The 17688-nt window shown below is 43.5% G+C and overlaps 1 protein-coding gene across 2 annotated transcripts in view; it reads right to left on the bottom strand.

The window, feature by feature from the left end:
* Positions 1-17688, bottom strand: part of kif5ab (kinesin family member 5A, b) — a 73830-nt gene that overhangs the window by 39328 nt on the left and 16814 nt on the right. For both annotated transcript variants that reach the window (XM_037100709.1, XM_037100710.1), the window contains exons 2-11: positions 13956-14043; positions 10358-10431; positions 9911-10015; positions 9508-9556; positions 7293-7348; positions 6578-6665; positions 6223-6347; positions 4598-4702; positions 2534-2682; positions 993-1141 (exon numbers count right to left, since the gene is read on the bottom strand). In XM_037100709.1, the coding sequence (XP_036956604.1) occupies positions 993-1141; positions 2534-2682; positions 4598-4702; positions 6223-6347; positions 6578-6665; positions 7293-7348; positions 9508-9556; positions 9911-10015; positions 10358-10431; positions 13956-14043 (988 nt within the window). The remainder of the gene's footprint in view (positions 1-992; positions 1142-2533; positions 2683-4597; positions 4703-6222; positions 6348-6577; positions 6666-7292; positions 7349-9507; positions 9557-9910; positions 10016-10357; positions 10432-13955; positions 14044-17688) is intronic.

The following is a 17688-nucleotide window of genomic DNA, read 5'->3' as shown; positions in this document are numbered from 1 at the left end:
AGTCAAACAGAGTGCTTCAGGGATCATTTATTTTTGTAGGCCAACCTGGAAATTAGCATAAGCCTGGCACCTACGGGGTTTTTCAATTGGATTTTGGATCATTGCAGAAAATAATGTGTGGTAAACAAAAGTTAACATGCAACCACCAGAAGTAAAAAGCCAAGGTTAACAAACTATTTCATTTCATTTTCTATCACTATTTGGTTAAGTAGAAAAGATAGAGTATTTCACAACATTTAACATGTGGAAAGAAGGTTAACTCCCCCGATGCGCGTATGTTGCTGGTCTTTCTCCCCCGAGTCATAAAGCTGGGACATCACACACACAAGAGTTGCTCACTTGGTGCACATGCCATCGGCTTTTTTCAACACAATACCATGGGTGGCCACCAGGCAAAATTGGTGTCAAAGCTGAGCAGTGCCCTCATACAGTCATGAGTCTAGTAGAGTAATTTCTGTGCTCACCATAATGACATTTAATGTCTCCGACAACCTCTTTAAGCTAATTTAGCCACTTGTTGGCAGCCATCTTTTCTAAGTCAAGCTTCGAGACTGAAATATATGCGGAAAGCTCTTAAAGCAATTTCCAGGTTTCAGGACTCATTCCTGCAGCACTGTATTGAAAAGCTCACCTGGCCTTGCTGGATGAATTCAGGTATTACACTATAACCTGTGGGGGGATAGGATGTCTACATCAAATGTGATGGCAATCCACCCAATAGGTGTCAGGACGACTCACTCAAAATCTTAAATGTCATCGGAACGGTCGTGTTAGAGTAAAAGTCAGAGGATCACCCAAGTCAGTCTGTAGAAAATGTCACGGCGGCTGAGATCTCTCAGTCCGGACCAAAGTAGCGGGCAAACTAAAAACACAAAGGTATTATCATTCTGACATTAAATCCAAAAAAATGTATGATATTATCAAAATGCCTGAGGGGGGATTTCCACAGTTCTTCCCTGGAAGAAAATATTCTGTGTTTCTGTGAGTATTACCGTTCCTCCAGCGGTTCAGCTCAGCCTCCAGTCTTTGTACTGTCTCCTTCATTGACCTGTTCTTCTCCTTTTCCTTCTCGTACTTCTTCTTCCACTGCTCTGCTGTGAGCTCCAGGTTCACGGTTACAGTATTTCTAATGGTCTTGGCTCTAATTGGAGGGGATGCAGGGAGAAGCAGAGACAGAGCAGGAGAGAGAGGAAGGGAGGGAGACAGTGATAGCGTGAGAGGAAAGCATACAGAGAAGTGTGAGAGAACGGCAGAGACTGGAGGAAGTGTCAACAAGGGTATTTCAGCCCTGGCTGCTCAATGAAAATGGGCTCGCATCTCATTAATTGGTATGCAAATTGGGTTTCTGCCAACTGTGTTTGATGGTGCATGTAGTGAGGAAGGGGTATATGGAGGCGGGAGTGAAAATGTGAAAGCGCCTTAGCCTCCTTTAAAGAACAGCAGTCACACGGTTCATAAGAAGATGGAGTGCTGTACGTGGCTATAAATTATTGCTCAATTATGACGCAAATAGGCGGCGTCGCCCGAGTTGAAACATTCATGATGCTACAGCAGCGCTCAGCTCCGGCTGTGAATTTCACATCAGCGGCTATCACTTAATTTCACACTCCAGCGAGAAACACTATTCTTATATCCCCTGATATCGCCAGATATAAACAGAGCTGTCTCAGGTTGTGTCATCACATGACACTTTAGATAGCATCTTATTTGGATAGCGTAGGTGATCGAACATCAGGTGGCAATAAAGTTAATGTTGAGCAAAGTGGTAATGGCTAATTCATATGCTGTATCTATGCACTATGTGCCCAAATAAGCCAACCATATAATCTATATTTCTGCTGAAAATGCCGCTGCTCCCCCTCAAACTCCTACATTTGTGGACCTTTCTCTGAACCCATTCAGTCACTTGACATGTTGATAACACCGGAATATTCAAATAACATTAGTTAAATATCCTGTCATGGTATTGTTGGTATTATATTGATTTTAAGAGAGAGGTTAGGAGTGCTGTTCAGCAGCTGAAGTGGCTGACAGAGGGAGATAAGCAACCAAATTTTCTGCTCAGTAACATACAAGTGTCTGCTGTGGATTCTGTCACTCCCTTTGCTTGGTCATACATTATTTATTTCAGCCAACTCTCATGTCAGTCTCTATTTGAGGAACACATTGGTCGGGGGAAAAAAAGGCTCAGGATGCACACGGAGGCTTTTTGGGAGAGCTAATTTCCATCTGCCGGTTCCCCTGAGTTGACAGAAAGCAATAGGAGTGGAAGGCTGGCAAGCACACCAAAATAAAAATCAAAGATTAGAGGCGATGCTTTTTAAGGAATCCCATCACGATCAGAAATCAAATCGCAACACAAGACGCTGCCTCCTAAGCACGGTGCGGGGTCGTAAAAAAATGAAAGCAAGAGGCAGTAATGTGTGAAAAGCATCACTAAGTTTAGCAGATTTCAGCAGAAACACATCCCAACAGCAGCAGCTACGCGAGACAGAGCGGCAGCCCAGGCCTACTTAGCGTGGCGGCAAGTTACCGTTGGCCAAACATCAAGGTAGATTTGGTCTCTGCATCGTTGTAGCTGGAGGGAGAGCAACAGATGAACATGGTGGTGCGACAGTTCCCGCCCAGAGAATCCTGCAAGATGCGAGTCATTTTGCTGTCACGGTACGGCACATGGGATTTCTGCAAGGAGATGAAGAAAAAGACAAAGATATAAGAAAAGACAGACAGAAGAGGATTAAAAGATTGTGGATGACATTCTGAATTGCTGAACTACCAAGCGCATGCCTTTTCTTTTAAAAAATGAAAAACCGGGGTGCTGTGAGCATTAGCACAGAACAAAGACAGAAGAGGTTTCTCTGTTTGCTGCATCATTCACAGTATAACCCTTTTAACCGCTGGAATGTCTTCAAAAATACTCCGTCCTTGCTGAATGAATAAAGAATGAATGCCGGCAGATTTATGAGAGATTTGTGAGGCATTTACAGCCAGTGAGGATTACCGCTTTATTAGGAGTTCCCTGAGAGTTAAAAAGATGATAATAAGAGATGGTGAGTGCTTAAATTGCAATGATAAAGCCTGGAAGGACTGTTGAGTGAGCAAATTTACTTGTTGCTTATATGGAAATTAGTTACCAGCTGTAGCAGCACTGGGGATTATGGGTGAGGGGGACAGAAGACTAGCTAGCATGTCACTGCAGTTAAAACCGGATTACAGTCATCTTATCTCTAGGGCCAAGGAATTTAAAAATTCTGCTTTCTAAAATATCTGCTATCATCTAATGTGTGATGAGGAGGGAAAAAAAAATCGGTTGATATTATTTTTTTCATACCGTCCACTGCTGCAGCACCTCTATTCACCCGCTGTCTGGCCACTCTGCCTGTCTGCTCTGATTGGTCAGCTCTCACAGGCCTGAGCCGATGCTGAACACTGCGTTTCCGCATCATCACTGCTTATGTTTTTACAACCACAGCCATGCTGGCTGTATAGATGTGACACCACAACCTTACAGAAGTCCTGACGGCTTGTTTGGAGGCAGTTTCTCAATACAGGCTGTGTGCATTTCTTTGTGGATTGACATTTTTTTTATATACTATTATAGTATTTATACAGCACTTAGACCTGCTTTGTAATCAAAGAGGACATGGAAATCTCACTTTCTACAATGTCAGAACTTCAAAATACCATCAGCAGCCTGTTAGCTTAGCTTAGCACAAGGACTGGCAACCATGGGAAGCAGATCAGCCTGTCTGTGTACAGGCTAGGTATCGAATAGCTATAGTAGAGCTCCCAAACAGTTCATATTTTCTTTTTTTCCTACAAAATTCCCACAAAACAGAAAGATAAATATAAAGTGGTTAATTGAATGTTTTCCTGGGGATCATGTGGGAAACTATCTCTGAGCGGGTAACAATAACTTTCAGTGGTCCTCCCTTCCTGGAGAAAAGGGGTACCGGTGGAAGGAGTCGGGCTAGCTGAGACATGTCTTTCACACCAAGCTAAGCAAACTGACAACAGCTTATCGACAGTACAGATATCTCTCAACAAGAAAGCAAATAAGCATAGTTAAAATATCTTTAAGCATCATTATGCAATGACGGTGCTAACTACAGACAAAACTCAATACGTCATAACAATGTTGTGTGATGAAACGCATGTATGTACTGTTGTGAAGTGATGGTGTATGGCAGAGCAGCTGAGACACCATTCATCCTGTGACAAAACACTGTGCCATCATAAATGATTCTTCAGCTGTTATTTGGAGGTAAAAAGTTACATAATGTTGCTTTAAGGTAGAGTTTGGTTTATAGAGAGACTGGATTCAATCGTTGTACTCTGTGATTTGGCTTCGAGTGATTGTTTATGTCATTTGGCACAAAACAAACCCAAGACGTTGAAGACGTTTAGGCTGCTCTAATCTAATACGCTCAATTAATTCACTGCAGCTTCGACTCAATCTCGCAAAGCATATTGCTTTGGCAGCCGAGTGTGTGCGGTGCCAGTTTAATACAAACAAGGGGAAAGGCATTACGCAGTTAGGGTACGCGAGAGGCCCGAGCGATAAGAGAGACTGCAGATAATTTTTCTTCCACCGTACCGTTCCCTCGGCCAGCGCTGAGATGACGTTCCCCAGGGCCGACAGAGACTTGTTGATGTTCTTGGCCTCATCCAGCACTGCTCCCTCTGCACCTGTCTTACTGACCTGACACAGATACACACACACACACATCGGAGGAATCAGTTCATACAGCACATCATCAGCATTAAAAGTGTTTATTTTGCTGGTACGCTTCATCTTTTGTAACTGGAAAGTGAAAGGGAGGTTCCTGGGAATTGCTGTGTAATTTGGTACTAATCATACGGAAAATGCAGGCAGTATCCAATTAGCACACTTACAATTAATCGATTGTAATTAATTACTAACTTAACAAAGAAAGCATTTTAATCAGTACACAGCAGACAGATGCAAAATTGTTAGGCTAGTATACAGGGGAGCACCTAATTCATCATATCTTTTGAACACAGCTTTTAATTAGTAAATAAACAAATAATTAATCATGGTTATTTGGGTTGAGTGGAGCGGTTTCTTTTTTCAAGTAAGGTCCTCTGGAAAGCAATAACTGCCTTTAAACTCAACACAACCAAGTTAGCTCAAATAACTCTCAGAAATGTGTCTTTGTTTTTAATCTTATTATCAAAAATGAAATCTTCTCTTCAGAAAAAATTGAAGCAATTAAAGTACGTAAAACATGATAAGAAATGCTGCATGTCGACCAGCTGCTGAGACGGTTTATGCAGCACATCTCACTTTAAAGGCACACCACATCGAGTCATAACAATCGTCACGGGACACAATTATATACGGCGAGATAATGCAGAGCTTAATTACAGAGGAGAGTTAGCTCTCCTATCAAAGCCTTCTGTGGAGCGCGCACCAGCTTCCTGCTCAACAGTATTTCGTAGCAACGCTGAAGAAGTTGTTGGAGCAGAACCATTTCCTTCTTCAGCCCTGGGGACGACCAAAACAACTTGCAGTATCAGCACTTAATAGCTACAAACCACGGCCGTCAGCATCTATCCTGACTTTATGACCATCTACTACTATAAGCACATACTATTCTATATTTTGCATCAATACTATCAACTATATACTTCACCCGGAGGCCATGGGTCCGGCCCAGCTCTGTCTCTAATGTATTTTCTGTCTGCTCTCCAGAGTATGACCTATGTCCTGCAGACAAATTGTCTCATGGAGGCTGTGATGAGGTGAGCTGACTCAGATTTCACCTGAAAGGCTTTGAAACGAGGGAGCAATACGTTGTTTGTCGCTCGCCTCACTTTCACCCCTGTCTTGGCTGAAATCCCTTTCAAAGAATTTTCGAGAGTTTATTGGAAAATGGTATTTTGTCTCCGTCAGTGGAAACAACTGGATTTCTCAAAATGAGCAAACACTAATCCTGATATTGCATCAACAACAGACTAAACCCAGCCCTCGAAATAAGAATCGGTCCTCTGTCTCTAAGGCGGATTCTTTATAATAATGTTCATAAATAATGAGTTCATAAAAATGCAGTGCAGAGCAGTAAAGTAGGAGTTTTAAAATGCTTTGAAGGTGAAGCTATCATATGTTGTTTATCTGTTTCTTTGATGTCAAACTGAGAAGAGGTCCCAGAGTTTATGCATTCTTTTGTTTTCAGTGGAAAAACGCTGCATTTATCCTACCTTCTCACTACCAGCGAGGTCGACCAGGTACAGCTTCCCACTCAGCTTCTGCTCTGTCTCCACGTTTTCCTGTTTGATGCTTATCAGGAAGATGCTGTGGCTGCGGGAACTGTGCTCATTCATGTCTAAAGAACAAAGTGAGGAGAAGAGAGACTCCTTACATGAAGCCTCATTATCTCTCGTGGGTGGAGTCGTTCAAACCAGATGTTCCAGATGTGCATTTCTCACCTTGGCCTCCTCTCACCTTAATACTGTTATACTCGAACTGTGACAAAGACATCTGACATTGTGTTCTGACAAGTGTCTGACAGTGTGAGTGTGGGAACATCATGAGGATCAACAGTGTGTGACTCACTGGTGACAGCAACGTGACGGTTGGCCTTCCCTTCATCTATCACATCCATCACTTCCTCGGGGCTCGTGACAAATCGCTCCGTGCAGCCCTGAGTCAAAGACAGACACGTGCAAACACTCATTTGTGCGGTGAAGAAAACAAACAAACATCTATACAAACATTCACCGACAAACCATTATGCACATCACTTCTGCACAGACATTTTTAATTCACACAAAGACGACAAAAATATTGTATGCGTGAAACAAAGGAGATATAAGTCCTAATTAATCAATTCATGACTTTTAGTGGAACTCTCCACCACAATGAATATATCCCCAAAGTGTCATAGTATTCTTTCAAATGCACAATAGCCTACGTATATTTCTGCTGCTAAGGTTCCACTCAAACAAGACAAAACAAAATATGGAGTCTGATTTTGTCATGAAGTGGTTGCCTTCAAACAGCTGAGTGGCTGCCAAGCTAGTTAACCAACTTCCTTCTCAACTGTCTGACAAATTGTGTGATTTGAACACAGATTCGGGGTTTGAATGGTTTTAGGAACATTGAAGATAATGTAATTAGACCTACACAACTCCACAAAATACATCATATAAGAAACCATAACCCTAATCTCCAAATTTTACGCATTATGCCTTTAACACAGAACCACAACTCCATCTACATGGTGGCAGAAAAAATCAAACTCAATTACGTCAAACTGCTGATGACTCACCTTGACATATGGGACTCTGTATTTGTCTTCGTGCACTGACAGGTTGGTTTTTGTCACTGGGATGTGAGGGGGAGAAAAGGGAGAGAGGTCATTGTGTTACCCAGAGCATCATCCGTTTATACGTGAGCGTGCAAATGAGCAGCTGCATGTGAATGTGTGTTCTTACTCCTGGCACAGCTATAATCAGACCTGACTCGGTCATGTATGTGAGTCAGACCTGCAGACTATGTGATGCTCTGGCTGTGAATCTTTTTAATGGAGCTGAACTATTTTCTTCCCCCCCAAAGTCGCAGAGAGGTTAACCGGATGCCTCCGCTAATGTCAACGAACAAAATGCTAATTTCTGGCAAAGCCACAGATTGGCCCCGGTGCCTTCATTTGTCATTTCACATTTAAATTCTCATCGATGATAATTAAATTTCACATGATTGTGGAGGCTGTTTTTTCCTTGAGGATTGTGTGCTTGTGTGTGTCTGTGTGCTTTAGCACCCTACAGTCACTTTTTCTCTGTGGAAATACCTCCACAGGGCGATGTTCTCTGAGCTGCCTTGATTCATCTCGCTTGTTGTCGAGTCTTTTTTTTTTTTTTGTTTGCGGCTTAAGTGTTCCTCGGCGGCTGTGAACTCCCCTGCATACAGATGGGCGCTTTTTACCACTGTCTCTGGCTCAGTTAAAGATGCAATCACAAGGATGCTGCCTGACTCTCCTTGTCCGTGCTTCTCTATGATTTTACACAGCTTATATATCTCAGTGATCAGGGTATGAACTGCAGTGTTGTGGTGTATTTGTCTCTATAATGCGCAAAAACCAGAAAGCTTTATTGCCCGAAGGAGAAAAGCATGAAGGAAGGCATCCTGGATGTTTGTTTTTTTTTTCAAATTCAACTACATCAGTAAAAACTGCTTGATGTTTTATTCTGTTGTTATTACTCAATGATTACTGTGATGACCAAGAGCATATGTTTTTCTTCGAAGGTGTCAAAATAAAATATCCAGACTTGATTTATCCCAAAAACATGCAAACATGCTGAGTTATGTTTGCAGTCTTCCCCTGAGAGGTGAAGAACAGGGTGAAAGAAAACAATAAACTACAGCAGCACTACTCTATTCATCCTATTGTGTTCGGGTCATAACTCTAAAGGCCATAACCCTAAAGCTGCACTTAAACACACCGCAAAGACTGTGACTGCCATCAACCATCTTGCGCGTTCTGTGCCTGTGTACAACGAAATACCTCTCTGGGGGTATACAAACCGTGGCTATGATTACACGGCATTTATTGACACTGCTCTTGTTAAATCAGTGGGATCTCTGTCATCGACGAGTCGCTGCTGATTCTACATGCTCAATCAGCCAAAAAGCCGCTGACAAGGCAAGGGCCAACGGAGGCTCACCTCCACACCGCCTTTGTTTTTTCACACTAAACCAAGCATGACGCTGTTCCAGTGTGTCATCTCATACAGCACGCCAGCGTTGTGGAACCAAAAGAGGCGTGACAGTACGGCACATAATGTCGAGATATGTGGGGTTTTCTTTTAGCGTGTTTCCACCCGGTTTCTACCCGTAAATATCTATAATCACACGGATGACGTTCTAAAGTGCTGTGGTTGAGATCCAGACCCACCGTGCATGGTAGAAAGTGACAAAGATACTGATTTTGCTCTAAATTACACCACACAATCAGCAACAGTAAGTCGCAGACCCAGGCTGGCTCTCATTTCCAGAGAGGGATGCAGTTGTCCGGGGCAATTTCACGGAAAGACTCTGTTAGGAGGGCTGAATGTTTTAGACAGTAACTGCAACGGCACAATAGTGGAAGGCGACAAAGTTTTTGTCCGAAATAACATCACGCAATCACTGCCAGTAAAACAGCAGGAGCTGCCTGGCTCCCGCTGCCGGGGACAGACACGGGCGAAGACGGGCGAAGTATGACGGAGAGTCGGTAGGTCAGACGAGATGACAGCGCATGACCTGACAATGGCTGACAGTATGGTGTGTCAGGGCCTAAACACTAACCTTGGAACATAAGACCCTGGGAGAGCAGGTATGTAAAAAGGGCAAATGTAAGGAATTACTTCATCTTAATCCTTTGCGCCTAGCTGTAACTATAAGGGTTTGAATTCTTAACTGTGTGCTGCCGGAAACCTTTGCAGTATTCACAAATGCGAGTTGTGTTTTTACTGTGTGAAAGCCACCTGTTCAGTTCATCAACACACCATCAAGCAGGTCCCGGATTTTATCCATGTAGATCTCAAAGTAGGAGACCTGCAGCAAACAAAGAAACAAAGATGGCGCAGCTGATATTTGGAACACACACAATAAAGGAAGAGATGAGGGGGATGTAAAGGATGCTCATTGTTCAAATATACACAACGGTGCTGCAGTAATCTCTCCTCCTCTGGGCCTGGCATGGTATTATCCTCTATTAGAAGACTGTTGTGTACGAGCAAAAAGAGCACAACAAATACTGTAGGATTAACATGGTTTGTATATCATGATTTATTGATGCTTGGCTGACTCCACTCAGCCCATCCATGTGAGGATTACATCAGACCGCCCGAGCTCAATTCCCACTGAATGTTTCATAGTGTGTGTTCAGGGAAGAACATTCCCACCAACCTTTATGTGGAATTCTAGGTTCTCGTCCATGGCGAATATGTGTTCGAAAATGTCTTCTGAGATCCGGGGGATGATTCCCATTCCCTGGGGGTCGTGAAGGTTCCCCTATGAGAAGGAAAAAAAAGACGAGGTAAGAGCACGAGAGTGAAGCCAGACTGGGATAAATGCTGACCCTGGGAAGAATTAAGCAGAGAGGATAGTAAAAGGAAGAAGAGCTGCGAGGCTTTTGACTTGAAAAGGAACAGGGTTGTTTCCCAGAGAGAGTTGTAAAGGAGGTTAGTGGCCACAGAAGGCTGTTAGGGCGAGATAGTGAGCGATGACAGTGATGGAGAGAGATGTACTGTCAGGGCGAGCTCGGGAGGAGATATAAAAAAAAAAAGCAAGTGTGTGTGTTCATGTGTGTGCGCCGCGGCAAGAAGCCTTTTGAATTATTTAGCTGCACTGTACCTCCATGGTGTGTGTTTTTCCAGAGGAGGTTTGACCATAGGCAAAGATAGTCCCATTGTATCCACCGAGTACATCTATAATGGAAAGAAAAACAGAGTGTTAAAGACGGAAAAAAAGCAAAGATGGAGACAATGTGGAAAGAAGAAATATCAGCAATTTCAGCATAACAGATCCCTGCCAGACGTGTAGGTAAAAACAATAACAAAACAGCAGACAAAGACAATTATTTTGACCTTCGCTCCACACACAGATCGAACTGTGCCTCAGAGAGCCTCCGCGCACTTAGAATCACACGGTATTCAAGCTTGGTTAGGAGCTGAACGACCTCTGTGACTGCACACAATAAACAACATCTACCTGCAGTGTTAAAGTCACCAGGAGGCACTCGGTGAAGTACCGAGCAGGTATAGATATATATATTCCCTTCATCACTCCAGTAGGAGCCGCAGTGAAAGCAACACCTCCACCGCCGGTCGAGGTCATAAAAAACAGCACATGGCTTGAATGTCATTTTGCTGACACAGTCTAATAAACGCCTGTGGTAAAAGTCAAACACGGATGAGGAAAAACACATCATCCTGAAAGACCGGGTGCCACGGGTCAGCTGACCGCAGACTAATCACGGTGTCTCTCAGCTGAAAACATACAGTAGCCTCTTCCCCTCACTCCTCTCGCTCCCTTTCACCCTCTCAGCTCTCAGCTCGGCAGCGAGTCTTCCTCCGTGTCGTCGTGCTTGTCAAAAGAGGCTGTTTACGCCTCATGTCAACATCCATCCTAGGCGATTCCCTCACACGTGGACAGCTCTAAGTGCTGTGTGAATTGTAGTTGTACCCACAATGTCCCCAGACTCCCTTAAAAAATGTTGCAATGATGAGTGTTGTTTAGTGAGGAGGCACTTAATGAACTACTGTCCAGAAAAGTCTTAATCATTTGTGCATGTTTGTACATTGTTTTTACATTTGACCAATACATTAACATTTCCACTTAAAACTTTATAGCCTACATGTGTGTCACCTGTGGTGAGAGTCCCCAGGCTCCTTCACAAAATCATGCAAATTTGAGAATTGTTGAATAAGGGGAAGCTAAATCATTTTTTCGTGAATTGGCTATGACAAATTCTTAATCATTCCCACCTTCTGGAGAATTCAGCATCAAACAAACCACATTAGGTATTGTTCTTTCCTTGTAAAAAACAGTGTGTCTGTTTTTCATTTCTGTTTTGTGTTCCACGTCTAAGCTGAGTCTTATCTGCCAGCATTTAGCAGCTGGTTGCACAGAGCTTCAACACTGAATCTATGACACGATTACAGAATTCTCCTCCCCAGATATCAAATTTACAAAATAATGTAGCTAATAGTAACCAACATATACTTCTTTGATGGGGTTAGTCTAGATAAAGACTAGAATACATTAAATAGTGTTGTTTAGTCGGGAAAAACTGCAAAGGTTTGATTACTGCTGCCTGTGAATAATTCTTAGTTATTTGTGCAAATTCGGCAAATGTGATTATTCTGATTGATCTGATTATCCCAGTGATGTACAGGTTTATTTGCAAATGGAGCATGGAAGCGATGGGATCACCAGAGTTCACTTCAGCCGGCATGATAAAGAAACTTCCGTCATTCGTTCTGTAATAAAATGTCCGAGATATTTAATCTTATTAGCCACCAAGAATTATTATCAGACAATTTTTCGACATTTGCCCTCTTTGGTTCTACAGGTTAAGACAACACTCTTACTGGCATCATATTTGATATCATATTCAACACCATTCACAGAGCTTAAAGCAAGGAGCTGCTGGAGAAACTTCAGTACTTTGGTTTGGCCTCCGCTTTTAAGACCTTAGGAGATTTACTGACTGAAGCATTTTTTTTTCTCTCACTGCACAAGCGCTTCATCCAAGTGCTCCCCAGCGCGCTACAAGTGATTACTGCCTGAAAAAGCCCCAAAAATTTAGAAACAGGCCCTAAGCAGGACACGACATTTACAAGCCACATGCTGCTGCAACAGCCGGGCTTTGACAGCGGTTAAAGCGAGATTATGAGTCCAAAATGTCGAAGGTGAAGCAGATATCCCTTGGCCAGTAAATAAAAGATGAATAAAAATATAAGCGGTGCTGCAGCGGAGGCAGGCAAGACCACAGAAAGGTGTAAAATCTCCCGCTACTCAAGAGTGGTAACCAGAGTGGTGGGAGAAGTTTAACCGGGCAGCCGATCATACCGAGATGTGTCACCAGCAGAACCATTGTTTACCTGCAGTACAGTGGTTCTGATGTGCTGCTCTGGTGCCTTGTTTTTTAACTCGATTGATCGAGTGGAAAGTCAGGATTCTGTACCATCCGGGGCACGAAAAAGGTGCAGGGAACAGACAAACTGTTCTGCACCAGTTTTTGAGAGGGTAGGTAGGACAAATAATCATGGATCATCATAGTTTTATTGCTTCGCGAATCATGTGGGGATGCATGTTGATGTCAGGTGTAGTGAGATCCAAACAGAGCGGGTCACATTGGAGAGTATAGAGTATACAGACTGTTGGGATAAAGACAGCTAGGGATAAGCTCACGAGACAACAAAAACCACCACAGAGGAAAAAACACAAAAGAGAAGAGACAGAGGAGAGACAGCATGGGTGTGAAAGGAGGAGAGTGAAAAGGGCAAAGAAAGAGGCAGCAAAACAGGGAGAATCAGAAAGCTGGAAAAAGATAGAAAGAGTAAACACAGGCATGCGTCTCCAAATGTTTCTCCGGCCGTGCTCGACCTCTCTGTCACCCTTTTTTCCCCTGGTGCAGTTTTCATCTCATTTCTAAATTTTTGCTAAAGCCACAACCTTGAATTTTTCCGACCCCGCTCTGCGATTAATCTGGCCTTTTTTTTTTTATTATTTCCATCTTTCCTCGGCCAAGGTAATCTCACACGCTCTAAGTAATCTCTCTCACCAAAATCAATCTGTTTCTCATGCTCCGTCTAAAACTAGCTCAATGGAGTTTCACAGTCGCTTTGAAGGTGGCATAAAAAAAAAGAGAGACCCTAACAGAGGGAGAAAGAGCTGGACAGATGTAGGCAGACGCAGACGGGAGGAGGGGAGGGGTGAAGCAAAGAAGCTCCGAGTCCCGAGGGGATTGGGTTTGTTTGATCTACGGCCGTCTGGGTGCGCCAGCTTCGACGTGTTAATCAGAGCATTTCGATCCTTGTAGCTATACGCTTTGTGGCTGCATCATATCATGGAAATTGGTTTACTCGATGCTAATGCGTGCAGTCAATGAATACAGTGTAAACTGACAAAGCCATTTGGGGGGAAACCCACCGACGCTGTGATTTAAACTGTATTGGCTTTCTTCCTTTTGTGTCACTCGTGCACTTTTGGATGGAAAAAGACAAATCGCATGGTGCCTCAGTTGCACAGTGAGTAGAGCGCATGCCCAGTGTGCCATGGCTGTGTCCTCACCACAGATGTCTAAGTGTTCCAGTCCAATCTGTGGCCCTTTGCTGCATTTCGCAACTTCCCTCTATTATGCTGTTTCCTGGCATTCATCTCTGACTGTCCTAAACAATGAAGAAAAGGGCGGGAAGTAAATATGAAGGCCGTGCACTCGACTCACCTTTGACGATCTGCTTGGCGCAGGCGTTGTAGACCTGCTCCTGGGTGGTGCTGGTGGGGAACACCTGGTCGAACACGTACGACTTCCCCTGTGAAGTGCCGACACAAACACAGTCAGCTACACACAGTTTAAAGAGCGCTTCAGATTGTTGTCAACACCTCATCTTCCCCCCCCGTGACTCGCTGTAAAACCCAGCCTGGGAAGTTTGTGAGGCAGAGAAGAAGGGTGTGCGCGGGACACTTCACGCATCATGTTCATCACTAAAACATTATGTAAAGCCATATTGTCACAACATCAATATTTTCCTTTATGCTCACCGCACATGCTTTATGGACGCTGTGTCCATCTGTGTGTGTGTGTGTGTGTGTTTATTAGGCCTGAGCAGCAGCGCAGTATATCACATTTAGAGCCCCATCTGTCTCCTTTGAGAGGTAGACAACCCGAGTGCAACTTTGCGTCTAATTTTATTTGTGTGTATTCTGCACTATTGACAGACAAGTGGGTGTTTTGAGCGAGTGCAGTGCAGCATGAAGCCTCGGGCTTAAGTCTGCGCGACCCCCAAGAGAGACAAAGAGAGAGATCAGGTCGGAGGTGAAGCCATTAGAGGCAGTGTTCAAGAGCTTGAGGAGCGCAGTGATGGAGTGGAGAGGAGAAACGGGAGTGGGGGAGCGGAAATCGGGCGAGGACGGAAGAGAGTAGACGACCCAAAACAAGTGATCGCAAGTGAAAAGGGCAAGGTATGAGAGGAAAACAAGGAGTAAAAAGGGGGAAAGAGGGGAGAGTGTGATTTGTAGGTCGCATGTCAGTTAACCAGCCTCGCAGTCAGCGGGGGAACAACTCAGGACAGCCGACCAGCCAGCGATCAGCCGTTTAACAAGCCACAAAGCCAACCAGAGATATGCCGATTCAGCATGTCGGCTTGGATTGCCACTTAACCAATTAATTAACAAGCTAGCATCACTTAGCTGAAAAGCCAGTTCATCCGGTCATCCAGTTCAACATATTCTGTCCCACATCAGCTAAGTAGAGTGCTTGATGAGAGCGGTCTAGTCTCCTTAATAAAACATGCCTGACAGCTAATGAGCCTAAATCTATGTACAGTGTGGGAATTTATGAGTGTGTCTGTGTGTGTGGGTGGATGGACGCAGAGGCAAACATACATCTATATGTGTATAGGGTGAGGCTGACGCAGAGTCACAGAGCAGTAGAGCTGCAATGATGATGACTTCCGGTGGGTCGAGTCTCAGCGCAGAATAGACCCCATGAACTTTTGGTGCAGATCTGACATTTTTTTCATAAACTTCTCAGGAAATAAAGCATCTCAAATCACATTATCACCTGTACACAATGATTTATGACTTAATTGGCAGGCTGTGCATCGCTCAAATGGCATTATTTATGTTCGAGTTAGAGTAATTAAAGGCGCAGAGGGAGGAGACTCATCTTGGCTCTCGATCCGTAATTAACCGGAGAAAAGTGACTCAGCTGCATCTCTTTCAAGCCTGTAGAAAAGGTAATTCATCCCAAGACTGACAATAAAGGTTTCTTATATAAACTGGATGTTCTGTTTAATGGACACAACTTATACTGGCCACAAACCAACAGTTCTACTTTCTGTCCTTATTATCTTGAGGGTTGTACAGAGAGTGGGAGTGCGACGTTACATAAACCAGGCATTAAATCCATACGAGCCTCTGTGACTCTTGTCCTATTCATGCCCCCTGTAAGAGGAAAGAGGTAGATCATTTTCCTGTGGGGGACACACATTTATGTTGCTTTCATTATTAAGCTTAAAATCAACTTAGAATAAGAAAACAGGTCGGGTGTTTAAATGGTTTAGACATGGAGAAAGGAGAGAGCTGCTCCAGCCCGCTACCACACAGGCTGCGCCATCTTGCATGCTTTTATTTTAGATCGTTCTTAATACTCTCATCAATTGCCACGCTAGCGCTTTTTACAGTTACATAATCTGCTGTAAAGAATATGACATTTTAGTCAGCACATGCCCTTTACATAAAAGCCATACAACTCAGCAGGATGCTCTAAACAGCGATTATTTCTGCCCCGGCAGTCTGTGATGAAAAGCAAAAGAAAACACCAATAATCCCCTGCACCTCCAAGTATTACATATGGGCCCTGCTGCCTCTCAGCCTTTTTTAAATGACACATCCAACAACAAGCCAGACACAAAATCCCAATGCACGCTAATTTGTCACTGGCTTGAATAATAAGTTCTGTTCCAGGCTTTCAAGGATGACTTCTCTTTCTGTTTAATCCCCAATTCATCATGTTCCCTCTCTGTTCGCCGGCACATTCGTCTCGTTGGATTTCAAGTCACATTCAATTTCAGCGACTTTGAATTTATCAGTCAATTTGTTCACAGGACCTTCCACCACAGGCAGTACAAATGTGTCACAGTAAAGACTTGTATTGGTCTATGATCAATGATGATTGGTCACTGTTTATTTGTGACTGCTGGATGGCCTTTACAGACACCCTTCAAAATCCGGCTCCAAAAGCCCAGAGATCCCAAACTGACTTTTAAAAGATATTATTTACACCCTCAACATGCATTTGAGCTTGTGCATCCACTGTAGACCTAAAGAAAAGAGTCTAAATAATGTCTCTTATATTTGGGGTCTTCCAGAGACTTGGATTACACAGGAAAAGCTGTTTGGAGCCATTTAGTTTACTGTTTCAGTTGTTTTTTCACATTTTAAAACAAGCACCCATCTACTTCAGTTATTTCGGAAGGTGCTGCAACGCTGTTTTCCTGTGAAGCTCAAGAGATGTTCTGTGGACAACGAATTTTCACCTGACTTTCCATCGGCGTAGGGTTGAATTTTCAACTTAGCCCGTCAGGGCAAAATGAGATATGAATAATGTTAGCCTACAAAGCAGCTCATTATCCCTTTCTGTGTTGCCATGGATTAACATGCTTCCTGCTACTGTTCAGTCAGTTGATATGATGGGACAGTAAAACCTGCATCACGAAAACAACGATGTCAGTTCAAACTTGTGATCTTGTTCCACGTTTTTTTTATGTAAATGCTTTGACCAATATATTGATTTGACTTGCTGAGATTAAACAAGACTTATTTCAGTCAGTCGGGAGAATCCGGTTGTCTTTCTCTTGCTGCTCAGTGTTTCTGTTCTGTTCCTATTTTATAAAGAAATGCCACTAAAGGAGAAAAAAAAATTCAATTTGTGCCACTCCCAAGAGCTGTGGCTGAAAAATCAGGCAGCGCTACTGCAGAGTGGAAACATTTAAACAATGACCTCCCACTTCACAGACCTAGCTCTGCATAAAATAATTTGTGAGGACAGTTTGGCAGAATCCAAGCGCATTTCTCCTCCTCCAAGACGAACTGTTTGGCTTTTGTATTCAAGTGCTGTAATCACGTCTGCAGGTACAAACAAGCTCTCCAACGCAACTGATTAGGGCTGACTCTGTTCCCATTGAGCCATTTTTAATGCTACACACATGCAGAGGGAGGGAGGGTATCATGACGTGGTCTTCATTGGGGTGAATAAAATGAGTCGGTTATATAAGCTGGATGAAAAACAACCCAATGCCAATCATTTGTTCTGCTGGCTCCACCGCCGAAGCACTAATCTGTTCCTGTGCTGCATAAATATGATAATAACATAAATATGCCAGACATTCTGTAAGCCGTCTATCTGCCTGTCCATCTAACTCCCGGCCACTCAGCCCCGGCTAGGTAGCGAAACA

This window comes from Acanthopagrus latus, chromosome 6, assembly GCF_904848185.1.
Source record: "Acanthopagrus latus isolate v.2019 chromosome 6, fAcaLat1.1, whole genome shotgun sequence".
Lineage (NCBI taxonomy): Eukaryota > Metazoa > Chordata > Actinopteri > Spariformes > Sparidae > Acanthopagrus > Acanthopagrus latus.
Note: the sequence above shows the minus strand (reverse complement) of the source record. Positions and strands in the feature narration are given on the sequence as shown.